This window comes from Lepus europaeus, chromosome 10 (genome assembly GCF_033115175.1).
Source record: "Lepus europaeus isolate LE1 chromosome 10, mLepTim1.pri, whole genome shotgun sequence".
Lineage (NCBI taxonomy): Eukaryota > Metazoa > Chordata > Mammalia > Lagomorpha > Leporidae > Lepus > Lepus europaeus.
In genome coordinates, this window is record NC_084836.1 from 82,560,652 (window position 1) to 82,584,452 (window position 23,801).

At 45.7% G+C, this 23,801-nt stretch overlaps 1 protein-coding gene across 3 annotated transcripts in view; it reads left to right on the top strand.

Moving 5' to 3' along the window:
• The window catches only part of DZANK1 (double zinc ribbon and ankyrin repeat domains 1), a 62,130-nt gene that overhangs the window by 6,022 nt on the left and 32,307 nt on the right, over positions 1 to 23,801 (top strand). For all 3 annotated transcript variants that reach the window (XM_062202261.1, XM_062202260.1, XM_062202263.1), the window contains exons 4-9: positions 4,996 to 5,113; positions 6,475 to 6,571; positions 8,283 to 8,407; positions 13,650 to 13,735; positions 18,692 to 18,809; positions 22,211 to 22,324. In XM_062202261.1, the coding sequence (XP_062058245.1) occupies positions 4,996 to 5,113; positions 6,475 to 6,571; positions 8,283 to 8,407; positions 13,650 to 13,735; positions 18,692 to 18,809; positions 22,211 to 22,324 (658 nt within the window). The remainder of the gene's footprint in view (positions 1 to 4,995; positions 5,114 to 6,474; positions 6,572 to 8,282; positions 8,408 to 13,649; positions 13,736 to 18,691; positions 18,810 to 22,210; positions 22,325 to 23,801) is intronic.

Genomic DNA, 23,801 nt, shown 5'->3' on the forward strand with positions numbered 1-23,801 from the left:
TGTTCTTTTTAAAGATTTATTTCTTTGAAAGGCAGAGTGACAGAGAAAGAGAGAGAGCGATCTTCCATCCACTGGTGCACACCCCAGATGGCCACAACAACCACAACCAGGGCTGGACCAGGCTAAGACCAGGAGCCAGGAACTCAGTCTAGGTCTCCTACGTGGGCAACAGGGGCTCAACTGCTGAGCCATTGTGTGTTCCCTCCCTGAATGTGCATCAGCAGGAAGAGGAAGCTGGAATTGGGAGTGGATCAGGGACTTGAACCCAGGCACCTGGGTACGGGATGCGGGCATCCTAAGCAGCATCGTACCCACAGCACCAAATGTCCACCTCGTGCTGCAGATCCTACATTAAAGATGATTGCTTTGGCATCTGGAAATTAAATAATTAAAATGAAGCGAAACAATCCCTTCATAGATATTATATTTTTTATTGAACGTTAGAATTTGTGGCCTTTTCTCACTTGCCAGATCATTTCTGTCCAAACAAGTCATCTCGGACCCATGAAAAATTCAGAAGCTATTTGAGGGGTGGGCACTTGATGTGGCAGCCAAGACACCGCCAGGCGTGCACACAGGGATAGATACTTATGGGCATGGAGTGGGATGGAGAGTGGCACAATGACCATAGTTTTAGACTCTTCTGAAAGATGTTTTTATCTAATCAGATGACATAGGCATTACATCCTTCTTCATTTGACTGCTAGCTATCCGCAGCTTCTAGTGGGGCCTGCTTACAGCATTAGGCACAAAGGGTAAAAAGCATTTACTTTGGGGTTTGGTGTTATGGCATAGCAGGTAGATTTGCTGCCTGCGACTCTGGCATCTCATATGGGCACTAGTTCATTTCCTGGCTGTTCCACTTCTGATCCAGCTCCTTGCTAATGCGCCTGGGAAAGCAGAAGATGGCCCAAGTGTTTGGACTCCTGCACCTAGGTGGGAGACATGGAAGAAGCTCCTGACTCCTGGCTTTGGCCTGACAAAGCCCATACCATTGCGGCCAGTTAGCAAGTGAACCAGCAGATGAAAGATCTCTCTGTCTGCCCCTCTCTCTGTGTGACTCTGACTTCCAAATAAATAAATAAATAAATAAATCTTTTAAAAAATTTATTTTATTTATTTGAGAGAATGAAGAAACTGCTACAGTATTTCAGATGTGCTCAGCTTAGGGACAATGTTTCTACAAAAATTTTTGAATTTTCAACTCAATTAGTGCTGTAAATTTACAATAAAATAATTCTTTTTGGAAATTCTGCTTCATTCAAATCTATTTCTAGTTACTTAAGGTAATCGATTTCTTAATCAGGAGACAAACATACATGAGACTGTTAACAGTTGAAGGTTATTAACATTAAGAAAAATTATCATGAAGTTTTGAATGATATAGGAAACTATGATATAACAAGTGTAAAAATTAGGATACAAGATTATACTGTATTATTTTAACTATGTTTAAAACTGTACAAAGACTAAAAGATAAAAACTTGAGTAGCCTTTGCCTCCAGTGATACAATCATGTATGCTTGCTGTTTTCTTCTTGATAACATTTGTAGCTTCCAGAATTTAGCAGTGAGAATTATTTTTGTAACACTGTAATAATAATAATAATAAATAGGGTTGGCACTGTGATGTAGCAGGTAAAGCTGCTGCCTGCAGCACCGGCATCCCATATGGGCACCAGTTCAAGACCCGGCTGCTCCTCTTCTGATCCAGCTTCCTGCTATAGCCTGGGAACACAGTAGAAGATGACCCAAGTCCTTGGGCCCCTGTACCCATGTGGGAGACCAGGAAGAAGCTCCTGGCTCTTGACTTCAGATTGGTGCAGCTCTGGCCATTGCACCAACTAGGAGGTGAACCAGCAGATGGAAGACCTCCTTCTCTCTCTACCTCTCCTCTCTCTGTGTAACTCTGACTTTCAAATAAATAAATAAATCTTTAAAATACTACTAATAATAAAAAACAATGAAATAAAGAAGGTGAAGGACCACTGAAATGATCCTTTAACCAGTGCTGCTCACCCTGGGCTGTTCCTGCATAACGAGCCACTCTGAAAGGCAGTGTCTTAGAAGAGCATTCGTTTCCGTTGCTCAGTGTTCTGCGCGTCAGCTCTTTGAGGTGCATTCGGCAGTGCGCTCCTTCTGCTGGCCTGCCTTGGGAGCACTGGCGTCCTCGTGGTCTGAGAGCTTGACTTGCTCTGGTGGCTGAAGCCTGCTGTTGGCTGAGCCATGTGTCTGCGGTGGGCTATGCTGAGATTTTTCCTCATAGTGTCCCAGTGCAAAAGCAGTGAGAGAAAAGGCAAGCCCCGCCACACAGCTATTTCAGCTATTTTCTTGGTCTCTGCTTGTGTTGCACATGGTAATTTTTTTTTTAAAAGGAATGTATATATTTGAAAGGCATAGCGACAGAGATCTTCCATTGGCTGATTCACTTCCCAACAACAGCCGTAGCTGGGCTAGGAGCTCCATCCAGGTCTCCCACGTGGGTGGCAGGAGCCCAAGCACTTGGGCCAACATCCACTGGCTTCACAGGAGCATCAGCAGGGAGCTCAGTTGGGAGCCGAGCAGCCGGGCCTCGCATGGGCACTGTGATACGGGATGCCCGTGTTGGAAGCAGTTGCTTAACTTGCTGATGTCCCCGTCCTAATGTTTCATTGGCCAAAAGCAAGTCACATGGCCCCACCCAGAGGCAATGTAGAAGAGGATTCTTCAAAGGCACAGATATTGGAAGGCTCAGTGCATGGGGCCCATTAGAATAACAGTCAACCATGGTGCGCATTAGAACTCCCCAGGGAGTTTGCAGAATCCCCCACATCCAGGCCATGCCCTAGATTAGTTAAATAGCAATCCTCTGGAATGACTCAGGCATCAGTATTTTAAAGTTTTCAGGGGATCCCAATAGGCACCCGAAATTGACCACAACTGACGTAAGCCATTGGGGGAAATGTTTTCACTGGTAGAACTTTGAAGGACACACTTTTAGGAAATACACTTCTACTAAAGCGTGGTATCCTAAGATGAAGGGAGTAGCAACATAAAGCACAGCTGGCATAGAAAGAAGATACTCTGTGAAGCTCTATCCAGAGACTGGTATGTGTGCTTCCCTGTGGCCATGTATCTGTGAGTGTCACATCGGAGAATGGTCAGGAAATGACAGGAGGGGCCGGGAGCTCAGGATCCTCTCAGAGGTCGTCAGATGTTGATGTAATGAAGGCAGGTAGTTGGGGGACTTAGAGTCTTCCAAGGACAGTTGTTTTCTTTAGCAGAACCATGGGAGATTTTGCAATTTTGCTACAATGGTTCAGAAAACAAACTTAATGGTGAGTTACCCAGGTATCTGCCTGCATTCTGCAGCTGCTCGGAATATAGAATGTGCCCTAAACTATTAACTTCCTTCCTGGAGGCCTTTCTAGCCAACCTGGGATGGAGATGCATTCTAGGACTCAGTATAGGATATTCTGTGTGTAGAGAACGTGAAAATATCACATCCCACTCTGCCTGTCAAAAAAAAAAAAAAAAAAGAAAAAAAAATAACACATCCATCGACAGCAACAGAGGCCAGAAAGAAAGTGTTTTGAGAGAGGTAACTTGGGATATGGAAAGAGGACAGGACTTGGGAGAACTGAGGGTCTGGGTTTATTTTTTCTTAAATTTATTTATTTATTTATTTGAAAGGCAGAGTTACAAAGAGCCAGAGGCAGAGAGAGAGAGAGAGAGAGAGAAAGTCAAGTCTTGGGGCCGGCGCTGTGGTACAGTGGGTTAACGCCCTGGTCTGCAGCGCCAGCATCCCATATGGGCGCTGGTTTGAGACCCAGCTGCTCCACTTCCAATCCAGCTCTCTGCTGTGGGCTGGAAAAGCAGTAGAAGATGGCCCAAGTGCTTGGGCCCCTGCACCCGAGTGGGAGACCCGGAAGAAGTTTCCTTGCTCCTGGCTTCAGATCGGTGCAGCTCTGGATGTTGCGGCCAACTAGGGAGTGAACCATCGGATGGAAGACCTCTCTCTCTCTCTCTCTCTCTCTCTCTCTGCCTCTCCTCTCTCTGTGTAACTCTTTCAAATAAATAAATAAATAAATAAATCTTTAAAAACATTTTTTTAAAAAAAGAAAGTCAGTCTTTTATTCACTGGTTCACTTCCCAAATGGCTGCAATGGCCAGAGCTGCATCAATCCAAAGCCAGGATCCAGGAGCTTCTTCTGGGTTTCCCATGCAGGTGCAGGGGCCCAAGGACCTGGGCCATCTTCTGCTGTTTTCCCAGGTCATAGCAGAGAGCTGGACCAGAAGTGGAGCAGCTGGGACTCCAACCGACGCCCACATGGGATGCCAGCACTGCAGGTGGTGGCTTTACTTGCTGTGCCACAGCACCTGCCCCAGAGGGTCTGGATTTTAATCCAGGTTTTATTGTTTCCTCTTTGTGCAACCTCGATGAAATTGGGTGGCCTTCTGATTTTCGGTTCCTCCTTCGTTAACGAAGGTTGCTGGAATGTACTTGACAGCTGTTGTGATGACAAGAGATCGACAGTTACTACCACACTAGGCATTGCCATTGTTATTGTTGTTCGTTATCAGATTCTTGACAGAGGGCTGAAAGATGGCTGTGGTGTGACCCTGTTCAAATGACGACCCTTGTATTTGAAAAGCTATGCCTGGGCAGGCGTTTTCCACTTGACTCCTTCGTGTCCCTGACCCACAAGTGCTCAGCCGTGTTCTCAGCCAGCTCTGGGGACATTTGCAGACAGTCTGGGCTGCTGCAGCTGGGGTGATAGTGTGCCAGCAGCACCTCATCCCGGAGGCCAGGGAACTGCTAAATGTCCAGCAATGCACGGGACAGCACCCACAACAAAGAACTTTCTATAAAGTTGCATTTTGATTTCTCCAATTTAAATATAACGAATTAAGAAATTAACCTAAAGGATGTTAATAAACTCATCTTAATCACTTGTCACCTTTTCTTTGAATCTGTGTAACACAGATTTTTTATTTTCTCTTAAATCATTTCCAGAGGAGACTGTCGACAGAGTGGGATTGTAACAAAGGTGTTCCAGGTGGACTATGACCCACCCACCTCAGTCTCTTCCGAAGAAAATGGTGAAAATGTCCTCAGAGGATCTTCAAAGCAGGCACGTAGTGATTGTAGTGCATTCAGATGGTCATCCTCTCCTCGATTCCTTTTTCTCAGTGGGCATATTTTCCCCGCTCACCATCAGGTACTTAGAATTGAAGTTGGGATCAACCATTGCAGCACATGCTCACTGATGTGAAGTCAGTCCCTCCTCCACCTCAGATGAGAATTCCTGCTTAGCAATGTTGTCTTCAGCAACTGCTCCTTACCTACTGGAGGGATCAGAAGCCTTCAGCCTGCGGCCACCCATGTGGCCTCTGTCCCTGGTCAGCTTTGCTTGCTTTGTCTGTGGCCCTCCCTCTCGTAGCACATTCTTCTGCTTACCTAACTATATGTTGAACTCCGTTACTGCTATGGAGCACCCAGGCCTTCCTCCTCCTATAAAATGCTTCCATCCTGTGATCACTTGGGTCCTCATCTGTCTTCCCACGCACTGTAAGCTGCAGAGTGGCAGAGGGCTTGGCTACCATCCTTGCTGCCTTTCTTGGGAGCAGACAGGAGAGCGTGGTGAGTGCAAATGTAGTGAACAGATGCATCAGGCTAGTAGAAGCCCTCTGAGTGTCGACTTCTATTACGTTGAAGTCTTCATCTCCAAACATGCTCGTGTGCTGCCTCATGGCGTGGCCAATGATCGCTGCATATACAATGGTGGTCCCATAAGGTTGTCTCACTTGACATCCTGGCTTAGTTTGTGATGTTTGCACAATGACAGAATCCCCTGATGAAGCATATTTCAGAATGCAGTCCGTCCTCAGGCAATGCAGGACTATATCTGCAAAGCCTCACCTCCTTAGGGAGTCAACTCAACCTTAGAAGGATGCATGGGTTGTGGGCATCAGTGGAATAGATTCAAGGAGCAGGGACAGAGGATGGACTAGACGCAACAAGGCAACCAACCAAGCAACAGAAGAGGTTTCCAGAGTTGTCGCTTAAGCCCATTAGCGGATCTGAGGCGAGAAGAGGAAGCTGTGGGACCACAGCAGTGGGTTCAGGCATGGGATGGGTCTTAAGTCAAGGCAGGGGTCTTCACTGGGCTGGGGTAGCCTGCAGAGGCTGAGCCCAGGGATATCAGCAGGCGCTCAGACTTGAATCAGCTGTGAGGGCCAAAGTCCATGGGGGAGAAAGTCAAAGAGAAGACTGTTTAAGGATTGTGTGTGGACAGGTAGTGTACAGAAGCCTCCTCTCAGTCTGACTCCATCCCTGCCCCTAGATCTGGTGTTTACTCAGACTCCAGAGATTATATAAATGCTTTCAAGTAAGAAATGCACATCATGGCACTATCTGTATTATGTAACTTCTAATTTTCCCATTCTAAGTGGACAGAATCAAGAGATTGAGATGCAATCTATTCATTCCTAGGAATTAAAAAATGGATTTGTTGGATCAAAACTGAAGAAGAAATGTAAGAACGCTGAAAATAAACCTAGTGGGAATGTTAACTTTAGAAAGTTTCCAGGTAAGAACAAAGATAAGGTTTAATATTCTGAACCCACCAAACAGGTTCACTGCATGCTGTCTTAGCCACAGACATGTTGGAATAAGGAAGCAGGCCATGATTTGCATTTTAGTGCTGTCTTAGCCAATAGCTTAAGAGTGATAAGCAAACAATCCAACGGGGTGGAATTTGTTGGCTCATTCTTTGCATTCAGGAAGGCCACACACCAGGGACCCATGGGGCAGCTCAGCAAGCAAAGAAAAGTTGGGATTTTTGGAGTCTGGAGAAAGGGTGGAGTTTGGGTGAAACTCAAATAAAAGCAGAGTTTTTGGTAGGTTCAAAGCAAAGCAAGGCTGTGTGCTCAGGGGTCAACATCAGGTGTGGACTGAGAAGGGGACCACAGAGAAATACACAAAATGTTTGTTCCAAAACCCTCCCCTGAAGCCGTGTGCCAGGGCTGTAATGGAAGCTGCTTCTGCCTCAGGTCCTCCCGGCCAGAGTCGGGTGTTGAGTGTTTACCGATATAATTGCAAACCACAAAGTTTCTGCTCGTCTGTGATTTTAGAGAGCCACGTTTCTCAGTATGAAAGCCATTGTCACTCACAGAGGGTGTGTAATCAGAGACATACCCCGTCATGAGCCAGTGGGTTCTTGCCTCATATTCAGGGATGAATTCTGAATGCTAGCATAAATGAACGAGGCAGCATGATAAGTTTTAAGCATCTTATTCAGTGGGAGAAACGCGTAGGAGAGTGAGGGCCATATCCAAAAGAGAGAAAGGGAAATCTGGATTCATACTGAGCACAGGAGCCAGCCACGTGGAAGAGCATGCAGGCCAGAAAGCATGGAGCAGGTGGCCCGAAGACCACGCGTCCTGAAGGTCCAGGGGCAGCAAGCCCGTCCAGGATAGAAGGAGAAAGGGAAAAAAAAGGGGGGGGGGGAGGCTGGGCCCACGTTGTCCCAGGCCTTTAATCCACTTCCAAAGGGGAGTAGTTAATTAGTCTGATTGGCATGTGGGCACACAGCTGTGGCCAGGTAGGGGCATGCGGTCACACAGGGGCGTGGTGAAAGTGTGGTCTTCCAGCTCACAAAGCTGATCAGTTTTATCCTGTGTGCCTGCCTACAACAGGTGGGTCTCAGACATAACTGCAGAGGCGCTCAAGCCAATCCCGAGTCCTAACCTCAGGAATTCTGATTTAAGTTACAATGAGGGATTTGGGAATTTTTTTTTAATATAATACACCCCAGATGAGTCTAATGGGCAAACTTGGTTGAGAGTCACAGTTGCTAGTTGTATGGCAAGGAGTCTGGGTTATATTCTAGTAGGACAAGAAATCTATGTGGAGGGAAAGGCATGATCCCATTCCCAGTTTAGAGTTTCCTCTTTGGCTGTTAGGACATTTCACAGCTGCAGTGTGTCCTTAGAAGTGTCACCTGCCACCGCGTACTTGGGTTGATCTGTCTGTTTTCCCAGCCCGATGTGGGATGTGGTAGGATGTAGCAGGGAAGATTATTATCCCAGTCTGGGCTTATTTTTACCTTCTGGGTTCTAATTCACTGAGTGGTGGAGGAGGGCTCTTTGTATTATCAGTCCAGCTGATACTCCGGGCTCAGCCTCTGCAGGCCACACCAGTGATCCCTTACTGAAGGTCTCAGACTGCGAAGACATGGGTCTGTGTGCATGATGGCATAGTTACAGGGGCTCACAGACGATGTTTTAATGTAATTGTAGAGCCTGGCGTGGATGAGAGAACTGACCCTAAAGCTCGGAAAGATCTCCGCTTCTCAGAGAGTCCCCCGGAAATCCCAGCTGGCTGGGGAGGATCAGGTCTCGGCCCACCCACACACCAGTCCCAGGTAAAACCTTTAAGGCACTGAATTACCTCCTGTTTTTTGAAGGCTTCCTTCAAGGCAATGTATCCAGGGTTTTGGTGCCTGTGCCAATCACTGGCCAGGCTGGGAATGCTGCCTGGGGCAAGAGAAGTCCCCACACCCAGGGAGCACTCAGATACTAAACAGTCATCAACAGGAAATTTAAAGCAGTGGTTAAGTGTCATGAAAAAGATAAAACTGCGTAATGAGGTACAGCCATGGTTCTCAAAGTGGGGTACCTAGACCCACAGCAGCAGCGGCAGCAGGAGCGGCGTGTAGAAGCCCCCAGGATATAGAATGTGGAGGAAGAACAAGTGTGATTCTAAATGAGGGCAGTAAGAGAGACAAATGATGTTTGGTTGGAACCTTTAAGATGAGCAGAGGGGCTGGCGCCGTGGCGTAGTGGGTAAAGCTGCTGCCTGCAGTGCCCGCATCCCATATGGGCACCGGTTCTAGTCCCGGCTGCTCCTCTTCCTATCCAGCTCTTTGCTATGGCCTGGGAAAGCAATAGAAGATGGCCCAAGTCCTTTGGCTTCTGTACCCAGGAGACCCTGAAGAAGCTCCTAGCTCCTGGCTTTGGATCATCCTGGCTCTGGCCGCTGTGGCCAAGTGGGGAGTGAACAAATGGGTGGAAGACCTCTCTTTCTTTCTGCCTCTCTTTCTTTCTCTGTGTAATTCTTTCTTTCTTTTTTTTTTTTTTTTTTTGACAGGCAGAGTGGATAGTGAGAGAGAGACAGAGAGAAAGGTCTTCCTTTTTGCCGTTGGTTCACCCTCCAATGGCCGCTGCGGCCGGCGCATCTCGCTGATCCGAAGCCAGGAGCCAGGTGCTTCTCCTGGTCTCCCATGCGGGTGCAGGGCCCAAGGACTTGGGCCATCCTCCACTGCCTTCCCGGGCCACAGCAGAGAGCTGGCCTGGAAGAGGGGCAACCGGGATAGAATCCGGCGCCCCAACCGGGACTAGAACCCGGTGTGCCGGCGCCGCAAGGTGGAGGATTAGCCTGTTAAGCCACGGCGCCGGCCTAATTCTTTCAAGTAAATAAATAAATCTTTAAAAAATTTTTAAAAAGATGAGCAGAAGCCAGCCCTGAGGAACTCTTAGGGAGAAGCACTCAGCAGCAGTAATGACAGGGACGGCCTGAGGAGCGAAGGGATGAGGCGTGAGGTGGGTGGGCAGGCTTTGTTCCAGGGAGAGATGGCAGTGGCTTGGATCCAGGTTGTAGAGATGGTGAGGACAGGAAGTGGTGGGAATCCAGGCAAATTTTGCTGAAAGGTCAGAGAGACGGGACTCAGCCTGAACCCTGGGTTCTTTGATTTGCTTTCCCACTGCATTCACTGGAGAGCAGAACACCCAGGCCGGAGACCACAGACCTGGTAAGGTCTGCTTGCAAACTCCAGTAAGCAAAAAGGCACTTCCCAGGCTTCTGCAAAGAATGGTTTTCTGGTTTCCAAATGGACTATTGAGCAATGAGGAGTATACACCAGTGTGGCCCAAATAAATGTTTGAGATAAAATTGTTGTTTTGAAGAATGGATGGCATATGACAAAACACAGGGGCCAGCGCCGTGGCTCACTTGGTTAATCCTCCGCCTGTGGTGCCGGCATCCCACATGGGCGCCGGGTTCTAGTCCCAGTTGCTCTTCTTCCAGTCCAGCTCTCTGCTGGGACCCGGGAACGCAGTGGAGGATGGCCCAAGTCCTTGGCCCCCTGTACCCACATGGGAGACCAGGAAGAAGCACCTGGCTCCTGGCTTTGGATTGGTGTAGCTCCGGCTATAGTGGCCATTTAGGGGGTGAACCAACAGAAGGAAGACCTTTTTCTCTGTCTCTGTCTCTCACTGTCTAACTCTATCTTTCAAATAAATAAATAAATAAAAAAGAAATAAAAAACACAATGACTGTTGTTTTTAAAAGTCTTATGTAGCCATAGTTATGTGCGATGTCTGGAGAGAGTTGCCAGTGAAAGATCATATAGTGAGTCAGGAAGCAGAGAGAGGTTGGCCTGACTCAGGCTTTTATAACAAGGCTTTTGTGAGAAATTAGCTTCTGAGAATACATCCCCAACAACCTAAGGATCTCTCACTAGGCCCCACTTTTTTTTTTTTTTTTAACAGGCAGAGTGGACAGTGAGAGAGAGAGACAGAGAGAAAGGTCTTCCTTTTGCCATTGGTTCACCCTTCAATGGCTGCCGCAGCCTGCATGCTGCAGCCGGTGCACCGCACTGATCCGAAGCCAGGAGCCAGGTGCTTCCCCTGGTCTCCCATGCGGGTGCAGGGCCCAAGGACTTGGGCCATCCTCCACTGCACTCCCGGGCCATAGCAGAGAGCTGGACTGGAAGAGGGGCAACCGGGACGGAATCCAGTGCCCCGACCGGGACTAGAACCTGATGTGCCGGCACTGCAGGCGGAGGATTAGCCTATTGCACTGTCGCGCCGGCCACTAGGCCCCACTTTCTAAATGCCATATTGGATTGAGTTCCTACCCTCTTTGTATCATTCATTTATGGCTTTGGGGTTTAAATGTTTGTGTAAGTTCTAGAGCCAAATCGTGTTGATACCATAGCAATGAGTAAATGAAAATGTGCTATAGATTTCATTCCTACGCCAGGGGCAAAAAGCAGATAACTGTAAAGAACATCATTGGCACAACTGATGAAGTCTTGACAAAGGTCTGACGATTAGGTAATAGTTACTCTGTCACTGTTAATTTTTCTGAGTTTTGAAGATAGATTTATTTACTTGAAAGACTGAGAGGGAAGGAACGAGACAGAGAAAAAGAATCTCCCATCACTGATTCACTCCCCAGATGCCTGCAACAGCTGGAGCTGCACCAGGCAAAAGCCAGGGGTCAGGAACTCAATCTGAGTTTCCCACGTGGGTGGCAGTGACTCAAGCACGTGAACCATTACCTGTGGCTTTGGGGTGTGCATTGGCAGGAACTGGAATCTGGAGTGGAGCTGAGCTGAGACTCAAACAAGGCTCTCCAATATGGAATGTTAGCGTCCCTAAGGGGTGTCTTAACTTCTACACAGAATGACCTCCAACTTTTCTGATTTTGATACACTGTAGTATAAGAAGACTTGTTTCTAGGCAATGTAAACAGTTGTTTAGGGGCCAAGGGAGATCATGATTACAACTTATTCTCATGTGATTCAGAGGAAGGTAGAGAATAAAGGAAAATGGGGCCTAATGTTAACCTACCCAGCTGATCAGCCTGGATCCCCAGGAATCGTTAGTACTATCCTTGCTGCTTTTCTGTAAGCTTGAAATGATATCAAAATAAAACATGGAAGAATAAAATAAGATGAGGATAACATTGCCCATTGCCATTCACATGATGGTGAGATGTGAAGGCGATAATTGCTGCAGCCTTCAGGCACATGCTACTACTGTTGGACATCACTGCCCCCCATCCACCCACCCCACGTTCCCTTCTTCCCTTCCTGTCCCCTCTTCAGCCTTGCTTTCTGCCCCATCTTCCTGCCACCGGGCCTTCTAGACCACATCAAGAACCATGAGTCCCGTGACGGGCCAGGCACTTCCCTGCACCGTGCCTTTGCCATTGGGTTTCCTCCATTGGGAATCCCCTCTGTCCTTTTGTCCACTTGAGAAACTTTTCTCCGTATCCTGCCTTTCCAGTTCCCATGGGATTCAACACAAATGTGATACCTTACTGAAGCCATGTGATTTCATGTACACAAGGTCGGCTCCTCGGGGCCATGTGACCTTTCTCTTTGCCTCCTTCTCTGAATCAAGCACAGTGCCTGGTACAAAGTATACGCTCAAGGGGCTGGTGCTGTGGCATAGTGGATAAAGCCACTGCCTGTGGTGCTGGCATCCCATATGGGCACTGGTTCAAGACCTGGCTGCTCTGTTTCCCATCCAGCTCCCTGCTATAGCCTGGGAAAGCAGTAGAAGATGGCCCAAGTCCTGCAGGGGAGACCTGGAAAAAGCTCTTGGCTCCTGGCTTCTAATTGGTGCAGTTCCGGCTGTTGCAGCCATCTGGGGAATGAAGACTTCTCTCTCTCTCTGCATCTGCCTCTCTGTAACTCTGCCTTTCAAATAAATAAGTAAATCTTTTTTTGAAAAAAAAAAAAAGTATATGCTCAAATAAAAATGCACTGATGGGGCTGGCGCTGTGGTGCAGTGGGTTAATGCCCTGGCCTGATGCGCCAGCACTGTGGAGTAGAGGGTAAAGCTGCCGCCTGCAGTGTCAGCATCCCATATGGGCGCCGGTTCTAGTCCCAGCTGCTCCTCTTCCAATAGAGCTCTCTGCTATGGCCTGGGAAAGCAGTAGAAGATGGCCCAAGTGTTTGGGCTTCTGAACCCACATGGGAGACCTGGAAGAAGCTCCTGGCTCCTGGCTTCAAATTGGCGCAGCTCCAGCCATTGCAGCCAGTTGGGAAGTGAACCATCGGATGGAAGATCTCTGTCTCTCTCCTCTCCTCTCTCTCTGTGTAACTCCGATTTTCATTTGAATGAATAAATAATATATTTTAAAAAATGCATTGACATGACATGAGGTAAATGTGTCTGGGTAACAACAGTACACTGTTGTTGTAGATGTTCTTTTTTTTTTTTAAGATTTATTTTGTTTATTTGAAAGGCAGAGTTACAGAGAGAGAGAGAGGGAGAGAGAGAGAGAGAGAGAGAGAGATTTTCCATCTGCTGGTTCACTCCTCAATGGCTGGGCCTGAGTTAATGGATACAAGTTAGTATACATTTATCTCAAAGATTCCACCTCTAGGAAACTCAAAAGACTCACCTATAAGAACATCTCCAGGAGCCAGTGTTGTGGTGCAATGGGTTAAGCTGCTGTCTGCCATGTTGGCATCCCATATGAGTACTGGTTCAAATCCTGGCTGCTCCACTTCCAATCCAGCTCTCTGCTAATGGCCTGGGAAAGCAGTGGAAGACAGCCCAAGTGCTTGGGCCCCTGCACCCCTGTGGGAAACCTGGAAGAAGCTCCTGGCTCCTGGCTTTGGATCGGTACAGCTCTGGCAGTTATGGCCATCTTGGGAGTGAACCAGCGGATGAGAGCTCGCTCTCTCTCTCTGCCTCTGCCTCTCTCTAACTCTGCCTTTCAAATACATAAATAAAACTTTTTTAAAAAGTAAATGGTGACTTTTAAACAATAAACATTAAAATGAATTTTTAGTGGAATTGTACTATACCATGGTCTTTACCACACTGATTACCTGTGTTTATGTGCGTTTGTGTTCTTAATTTTAGTCCCCTGGTTTTGCACATATACCTGGCCGGAAGAGTTTGACAAGCACAGAGATCATGAGAATTCAAAGAGAGACAGACTTCCTTAAGTAAGTATCATGTTTTCTTCACTGTGTCTTAAATCTTTTAAAGATACATGATGGTCAAAGAGAATTTAAAGAGAGACTTAACAATGGATATGCCTAGCCTAACTTCTTAAATTAATATTTTAAGTTTTTTTTTTAAGACAGAGTTACAGAAAGGGAGAAACAGACAGAAAAAGAGAGAGAGAGAGAGAGAGAGAGGTCTTCCATCTGCTGGTTTACTCCCTAATGGCTTAATGGCAGAAGCCAGGAGCCAGGAGTTTCTTCTGGGTCTTCCATGTATGTGCAGGGGTCCAAGCACTTGGGCTGTCTTCCACTACTTTCCCAGGTGTGTTAGCTGGGAGCTGGATCCAAAGTGGAGCAGCCTGGATTCAAATTAGTTCCTGTATGGGATGCCAGCATCACAGGCAATGGCTTAACCAGCTATGCCACAATGCAGCCCAAAATTTGACAGCTTTTTAAAGGTTTATGTGACATACAATAAACTGCATCTATTTGAAGAGTTGAATTTGACATAAATGTAATCATGAAACTATACCCAGAATCAAGGAAATGACAAACCATCCCCTCCAGAAGTCCTGCATTGTACCCTTTTGTGACCCTTCCTCTTCATCCCCTTATCCCTAGACAAGTGTCGATCTGTCTCTTGTCACACTACCTTAGCTTGTGTTTGATTTAATGTATAAGTCAAGTGATTCGGTATCTGCTCTGTTTCTTTGCCAGGCTTCTTTCACTCAACATAATAATTCTGAGATTCATCCATTTGTTTTTATTGTTAAGTAGTATTCCATTGTATAGATACATAAAAATTTGCTTACCTATTCCCTTATTCATGGACATGCATGTTATTTTCAGTTTTGGGCTATTATAGATAACATTGATTTGAACATTTGTACACAAGACCTATACATATATGCTCTTGTTTCCTTTGAAGTAGAATGAATGGGTCATGTGCTAGATACACAAGTATGTTTAACCTTTTAAGCAGCTGTCAAGCTGTTTTCCAATGTGGTTGTTTCATACTGTGCTCCCACCAGCATTGTGTGGGCTGTCTGGTGAGATTGTAGTGCTGTCTCACTGTGGCTTTAATTTGCCTTGCCCTAGTGGCAAATGATTTGAGCATCTTTTCATGTGCTGCTGGTTTACTCCCCAAATGGTCACAATAGTCATTGCCTGTACCAGGCTAAAGCCAGGAGCCTGGAACTCCATCTGGGTCTCCCGTGTGGGTGGTAGGGTCCTTCCCAGGTGCATTAGCAGGGAGCTAGACTGGAAGTGGAGAACCTGAGACTTGAGCCAGAGCTCTGATATGGGATGCTGGCATTGTAAGCAGCGTTTTAACTTGGTACCAGTCACTTTATAATCTTTTAATTGTAGAATTGTGCATAGTTTCCTGTGGCAGACATATGTTTTGCAAATCTTTTCTCCCAATATTTAGCTTTTTAATTTTCTTTTTGTAAAGATTTTATTTATTTATTTGAGAGATAGAGTTATAGGCAGTGAGAGGAAGAGACAGAGAGAAAGGTCTTCCTTCTGTTGGTTCACTCCCCAAATGGCTGCAACGGCTGGAGGTGTGCCGATTCGAAGCCAGCAGCCTCCTCCAGGTCTCCTATGCTGATGCAGGGACCCAAGCACTTGGGCCATCCTCCACTGCCTTCCCAGGCCACAGCAGAGAGCTAGATGGGAAGAGGAGCAGCCAGGACTAGAACCGGCACCCACATGGGATGCTGGTGCTGCAGGTGGAGGAATAACCTACTGCACCACAGCGCCAGCCCCAAGCTTTTTAATTTTCTTAACTGTGTTTTTCAGAGGACTAAAGCCTCCAAATTTTGATGAAGTCCAGTTTTTCTTTCATACTTCATTCTTAGTTTGTCAAATATTTTATTATTTTAAATATTTGTTTATTTATTTGATAGTCGGAATTACACAGATAAGGATAGGCAGAGAAAGAGAGAGATCTTCCACCTGCTGGTTCACTGCCCAGTTGGCTGAAAGGCTGGAGCTGTGCTGATCTGAAACCAGGAGCCAGGAGCTTCTTCCAGGTCTCCCATGTGGGTACAGGTGCCCAAGGACTTGGGCCTTCTTGAGCTGCTTTCCCAGGCAATAGCAGAGAGCTGGATTGGAAGTGGAGCAGCTGGGACTCAAATCAGCACCCATATGGGATACTGGCACTGCAGGTGATGCATTTACCCACTATGCCACAGCGCCAGCCCCATTGTTAAAGTATTATATAGTCTATGTATTATTCAATTTGATTTGCTAACAGGATTTTTTTATTTGTATGTATCTCATAAATACAACATTAGGATCATAGTAATTCTTCCCACCCTACCTGCCTTCCCACTCACCTCCTTCCCCTCCTCTTCCCTCTCCTGGCTAACAGGTTTTAAAGAATTTTTTGCATGCATGTTCCTTAGGGATATTGGGGAATTTTCTTGTGAATGTTTTCATCTTTTAATGTTAGGTTAATTCTGGCTTTATGTAATTAGTTGGAAAGTATTCTTTGTCTTTCAGTTTTTAGAAAGAGTTTGCATAAAATTTCTATTATTTCTTATGTGTTTGTAGAATTCAGCAGTGAAATCACTGGAGTCAGGAGTTTTCTTAGAAAGATTACTAATAGTTCATGGAAATGGAAAAAATAGGTTTATTTTGGCACAAAAATTTAAATGCATTTTTTAAAGACTTATTTATTTTTATTTGTAAGACAGAGTTACACAGAGAGAGAAGGAGAGAGAGAGAGAGAGATCAATCTTCAGTCCACTGGTTCAGTCCCCAACTGGCTACAACAGCCGGAGCTGGGCCGATCCAAAGACAGCAGCTTCTTCTAGGTCTCTCACACGGGTGCAGGGGCCCAAGGACTTGGGGCCATCTTCCACTGCTTTCCCAGGCCATAGCAGAGAGCTGAGTTGGAAATGGAGCAGCCATGACTTGAACCAGTGCCCATATGGGATGCCAGCACTGCAGATGGTGGCTTTATCCATTGCGCCACAACGCCAGCTTCACATGCATATTTTTAAATAGCAGAATTTTCTATGAAATTTTTAATGCTTTTGTTGGGAATTTTTTAAAAAATTTTTAATATTTACACTTTTATTTGAAAGACAGAGAGAGATCAATCTGCTGGTTCATTCCCCAGATCTCTGCATCAGCCAGGGCTGAAACTAAATCCAGCTTTTCCACATAGATGTGAGGCAGGGGCTCAAGTATTTGAACCATCATCTGCTGCCTCCCAGGGTGGGCATTAGCAGGAAGCTGGATTGGAGACAGAGGAACTGGGACTCAAACCAGACACTCCAATATGCAATGCAGGGATCTCAGGTGGTAACCTAATCTATTGTACGACAACACCCACCTCTGTTATTTCTTTTTGATCAGTGAGTTAATTAGAAATGTTTTGTTAAATTTCCAAAATAGAAGATTTTTCTTATGGTATTTATTTCAAGTTTAATTCCTTTATAGTCAGAGAATACAGAGTGTATGATTTGATCAGTAAATGTTCCAGGTGTACTTTGAAACAGTGTGTATTTTCTAGGATTAATGTGTTAATTAGGTAAGTTAGTTGGTAGCATTGTTTAAGTATTCTCTATTCATTAGCGTTTGCATTATATATATGTATATATATATTTATATCCATTCATTTCTAGTCTATTTTTGCCTCTCAATTTGATTTTTTTTTAAGCAGCATATAGTTAGCCCTTGCTAAATCCATACCTGATCATTTCTGTACTCTTAATTGGGACATTTCAAGTAGCTGTGGTCTAACTGATGCCCCATATCAATTTTTTCCACTCTGGCTGATACGAGCATGAACTTCACAGCCTTATATGAGTCCCGAAGATTGTTTCCTCTGATCCACCTTTATGTTTATTTTATGATCATGAGTAGTTTCTCCCATCGCATGCTCTGACTCTAGTGCCCAGTTGGAGGTCTGAGGGGGACCCTCTGCCGAGTTCTGAAGCTCTCACGGCAGCTCTCCTCTGGTGTTCTTTCCTAAAAATTCCACTTGCCTTAAACATCTCAGATCCACAGCTCCAAGTCTTCAGTTGAGATAAGAGCAATGAGACAAGGTGGGTCACTCCCTGGATTGTTGAGCAACACTTCGTGAGCTTTGAGGTTAGAAAGGGGCAACTGGTTGTTGACCAGGCTGGATGTATGGTGAAAAGTCTACACTGTGGTCCAGTAAGGAAGGACTGAACAGGATAGAGCCTGGGGATGTGAACTCAACTATGGTGGCTGACAGTTGTTGAGAGGCCATGGAGAAAGTAGGCAATCAAGGGCCCAGTATCCAAGGCTCATGGCTACTGAGCAGGTCAGATCAGTAGGTTACAGGATGACGGGTCCAATCTGGGTGGAAAGGCTTGGCAGATCAATGTAGTCATACAGCAGCCCAATTCCAAGAATCCTTTCACTTTGGATGATGGTCACAACCCAGTTAGGTAATTGGATGCTAAGTGGCAGGCTCCAGGTGGCCAGGAATGGGGCCACATGTTGCTAGGGCAAGACCTTGGGACTCATCAGGTAGCTGAAGAAAAACATGATGGCCCTCCAGAGTGCCAGACAGGAAGACCTGTCACTCAGAGAGGGCCCCATGGCCAAACAAGAAGTCAGAAAGATGCAATGTAAACATTACCGGAATCCCTAAGGCTCACGCTCAAAATGCCAAATCCAACAAGACACTGCCTCAGTAAGAGATGAGGTTGAAGCTGCTTGATAAACCTCCTCTGACAGTCAGGAGGTGAGGTTGGACTGGCCAGCAGGCACAGACACCAGAGGCTCCAGATGTGAGGCTGCTTTGTAATGAAAGGACCCAGAGCAGAATCTCCAGTCCTCACCTTGGGCTATAGCTATTGAGAGCTGTCTGCCTGTGTTTTGTTTTGTTTGGAAAACTGTTTGAACACGTTCGGAATTTCACCAGCCTTCCCAGGCCATCAGAACATGGCCAATCAGGAACCTGTTTTGTTGTAGGTGTGCCCACTGCCTTGCCCCCCGCCCACCTGATCCCTTTGCTCGCTTCTGTCAAGAATGTGGCTCTCCTGTCCCACCCATATTTGGCTGTCGTCTCCCGCCCCCAGAAGGAGCCCAGGTGAGCAAGCACATGCCTTACAGACATCATTCACTGGCTTATCTGATCTTCAATTACAGCAGTAGCACAGGCTAGGTACCCATGAACCACAGATATAAATACCGGGTGATGGCATTCCTGGCAAATTCATCTTACTATGCAGATTCCTACTTAGCAATGGAAACACGTGTTTGCAGTCATTTCCTTTGTATGTCCTTGCAGAACAGAAGCTCAGAAAAATGTTGAGATCTTAACCATTTTATTGAATTTTGCATGGATAAAGAAGTGTTCCCTACCCATTTCATATTTCTGTTCATGGCTGAGGAAACGTGTTCTCGAAATAAATGGAGAGAAGTACTAATTACTTTATCTATATCTGTATATTTTGTATATCCATAAGATGTAGCATTCTGTTCAAAGAAGCTAAGAATTGATCAGTCCATTTAAGTCTGTGAGCTTTGGCTGATTATGTGTAGGTGATAATTGATTTTATCTTGCCACTTAAGTTGCAGTTAGTTGTAAGACATATTTGCCTTGCTAAAAATGAAAGCCTTCACTAAAATGTGTTCAATATTTTAAAAAGACTTGAAAAATGGGGTTGTTTTGGACTGGAGTTTATCAGGTTAAAGAGATCTGTGATGCTGAGTGAAAAATGATGCTCTTTAGAGACACAGTCACTAAGAAAACTATACAAATTCAGTGAGTTCCAGGTCTTAGAATTGAGTTATGCCCTCAAGCAAGGGATCAGGTACTAACTGGATATCTCTTTTTTAAATCTTCCTCCAATTTGTTGCTCAAGATTATGGTAGAAGTTAATTTACCTCTGTAATACATTTGAGCTCCTTCCAGAAGACAATACAGAAAGCGAAATGTGAATGGGTCCCATTAGCTTCAAATTTTCCCGTTTGTGCAATGTCAGTGTTATTTCCACTTGCCTAGAAACAGATTTTCAGAAATTATTTTGCTTTTGTAGGAAGAAATGATTATTAGAGAGTATACATAAATGAAATGATGAATTATGAATAACTTTGCAGTTTGAACCAACAGCCATTTATTAAGCCGGGCTGCTGGGATCTCAAGGGGAGGCTCCTCCTCCTGGGCACTGGACACGCAGTGGAGCACGGTAGAGAGGTGCAGGTGCACCTCGGCTCCAAATCCACCCTGCCCTGCTCTGCCTCATGGCCGTGGTGCTGCCCCCTGTAGGCGTTTCTCCTTTGCCCGCTGGCTGGATGTTTTTGTCCCTAGTGGGAGGGACACTGCTCCTAGGGACTCTGCCGGGGAACGGGCTCACCTCTTTTCCTGGCTCTGGTGTGCTTTCCTCTCTTTTTGCTCCGTGGTGGTCAGCTAACCAATAGGATGCCCAGTTGTGCCGATGCCTCTACATTTCTTGGTGAGTCCCACCGGCAGCCCAGGGGCGGCCCCCAGCTTGTCTCAGCAGCCTTCCAGCTGTTCTGCCAGCTCCCGAGAGATTACTGTTTTTCTTCCTATGTGCAGCATTTCTTGGCTATTATTTTCTTCAAATTCTTTTTCTGTCTCCATGATGCGTATCTTGGTAGGCTTGATACTGCCCCACTGGTCTTTCTTAAGTATTTTTTTCTCTGTTCTTCAGATTGAATCATTTATGTTGAATTGTTTCAAGTTCACAGATTGTTTCTGCTCTCATCTCCAATCTTCTGTTCAGTCCCTCTTTGATTTTTTTTCACTTCTCTTGTTTTTAACAGATTCGATTCCAGATTTTGTCTCAGTTCTTTTTCAGAATTTGTTTCTGTATTAAGAGTCCCCATTCATCAGATCGTTGTACTTTCTTTAATGTCTTAAATGTTATTTCCTTTAGTTTTTTGAACATTTTTAATAATAACTGCTTTGAAATCTTTTTTAAAAGTTTATTTATTTGACAGAGTTACAAAGTGAGAGGAGAAACAGATCTTCTGGCTCACTCCCCAGGGGGTCACAACAGCCAGGACTGGGCCAGGCTGAAGCCAGGAGCCAGGGGCTTCATCTGGATCTCCCAAGTGGGTGGTAGGGGCCCAGCTTGGACCATTTTCTGCTGTTTTTCCCAGGGCACAGCAGGGAGCTGGATCAGAAGTGGAGCCTCAGGGACACGAACCAGCGCCCATATGGGATGCTGGCGTTGCAGGCTGCGGTTTAACCTGCTGTGCCACAGCACCAGCCCCTGCTTTGGAATCTATCTGAGGAAGACTGTTGGCTGTTTTCCCCCTGGATGTCGGTCATGCTTTCTTGGTTTCTGTCTTTTTGTGTCTTTCATATTTTTTCTTGAATACTGAACATTTGAAGGAACACTACATTGTAGCAACTCTGGATTCTGTCTTTTCCCCCTTGGGGTTATTGTTTTTTATTTATTTATGTGGATTAAATATTTAATGCCTGTCTTTTCTGCAGTGTGTGGCCACTGATGTCAGAGGTTAATTTTTTTCTTGTTTTTTGTGTTTAATCCTGGAGTTACCCTTGGGTCTGCATTTATTACTGTCCAACTGAAGACTGACCAGAAATTATGCTCCACCACCTTGAGTCAGTTGGGCTTCCGCTCTCTGCCTTTGGGTCTGTCTGTGGGATGGGTAGAACATCCATGCTTCCCGCTGTCTCCTGCTCTGTGCTGAGCTCTCTTGCATATCCTCTTCAGTCTCCATCAGCCAGGGCGGTGTCGGTGCCTTGGGCCCACCATGACTTATGCTGCAGGTGTGTATTGGCCCCCAGTCAACAAAGGACATGTGCAGAGCTTCTCAAGTGTAGTCAGTTTAGCCTCTGCAACTCCCTGTTAAGTCCTTCGTGGGTTTGACTGTCCATTGATTATCCCAAGCAGGACCGTACTCTCGGGCTAGTGGAGCACCAACCCTTCCTCCTTGCCCATCACTGAGAATTGCCGTCTTCACAACTGCTCAGAGGAAGCAAGGCCTGTCCATTAGCAGCCACGCATCCGCTGGTTTTCATAGCCAGCCCTGCCCCATAGAGTGGCCACACACAGAACTGGGGAAGGAGGAAGCCGCCCCGTGCGGGAACCACGGAGACTTGTGGTGTGAAGGTCAGGCGGGCTTAGGAACTGTTCTGTTTGTTTCCTGCCTTGGGTTGACTTTCAGAGTTCAGAAGTGCTTGACATTTGACAGTTCCATTGGACTTTATAGCTGCTTTTTGAGAACGGTGTTTATTGACCTCCTCATTCCATCGTGCTGAAGTTAATTTCCCATGGCTCTTTTTCTTTCCTGCACCCCTCCCCATGTGCGTGTACTCCCTCTCTTCTTCAATAAATGTATTTTAATTATTAATAGAAATATAATAAAATAGTAATGTAAGGTAATTATATTAAAAGTTGTTTTCACGGCAGGAAACAAAATGTTTACATCCTAAGATCTACCCACTCCTTCAGTCTTTGCGCCCAAGACAGACCTGGCCTTTGCTTTGTGCAGATGGGCTTGTGTGCCGAATGTGGAAACCTGGTGCCCATGAACACTCCCATCTGTGTGGTGTGCGAGGCCACCCTGGCGCTGCAGCTGCGGCCACAGGCCAGCCTCCACTTGAAGGTAAAGAAGTGTGACTTTGTAAAAACACGAGTGGAATATGTGGAAAGTAATGTCTGTCTTTAGCTGGTAGAATGGACAACAACATCTATAAACAAAACCCTTTCTGTTTTTTTTTTTTTTTAAAGATTTTATTTGTTTTATTTATGTGAAAGGCAGAGTCAGAGAGACAGGGAGAGATAGAGAGAGAGGTCTTTCATCTGCTGAGTCACTCCCCAAATAGCTGCAACAGCTGGGTCTGGGCCAGGCCAAAGCCAAGAGCCAGGAGCTTCATCTGGGTCTCCCACGTGGGTGGCCGGGACCCAGACACTTGGGCCATCTTCCACTGCTTTTACCAGGCTATTAGCAGGGAGCTGGATCAGAAGTGGAGCAGCCTGGACTCGAACCAGCACCCATTTGGGATGTTGACATTGTAAGCAGTGGCTTAACACACTGTGCCACAATGACGGCCCTGCAAAAGCCATTCTAATAAGGTGTCCTGCTAAACCAAGTGTTCAGCTTGTCAGTAGGATCTGTAATGTTACAAGAGATTTATTTCCCGAACTTTGATTTGAAGAACAAATTGCATTACTGTTAACTTAGTGTTTTTTGCTGCCTGAATTTAAACTGCAACATTGCGTTTAATATTGACTTACCATCTCACCCTTAAAATGGCTTCATGCTTTTGTTGAAAAAGAATGATTAGACCTTGTCACATGGAGAACACATTATATATTATTGCATACATTTAAAAAACTAGAGAAATTATACCATTAAAAATTTTGGCAGGGGGGCCGACGCTGTGGCACAGCGGGTAAAGCCGCCGCCTGCAGTGCCGGCATCCCATATGGGTGCTGGTCTGTGTCCCGGCTGCTCCACTTCCAATCCAGCTCTCTGCTATGGCCTGGGAAAGCAGTAGAAGATGGCCAAGTCCTTGGCCCCTGCACCTGCGTGGGAAGACCCAGAAGAAGCTTCTGGCTCCTGACTTCGGATTGGCACAGCTCCGGCCATTGCGGCCAATTCGGGAGTAAACCAGCGGATGGAAGACTTCTCTCTCTCTCTCTACCTCTCCTTCTTTCTCTGAGTAGCACTGACTTTTTTTTTCTTTTTTCTTTTTTCTTTTTTTTTTGTTATTTTTGTTTTTCTCTTAGCACTGACTTTCAAATAAAAAGATAAAAAATAAAATTAAAAAAATTTTGGCAGAATCATTTAATATAAAATTATATTTTTCATCATTTTTTAACGTATAGCCCCATTTACCTTTTCAATTCTAAATGAGGGCCATAGTGGATAAAATGGATTTGATAAAGGGCATTTTGGACATAAAAGCAAGAATTTTTATCAGTATGCAAATTTGTGGGTTTACTAATGTACAATCAGGACTGTAACATTTCTAGAATGGTTTATGGGTTCTATGTCGGCAAATGTATTAAGAGAACAGATAAATTATTTTTTCTTTCACCGCCAAACACCCTTTACTGTGAAAAGATCAGTGTTGTGT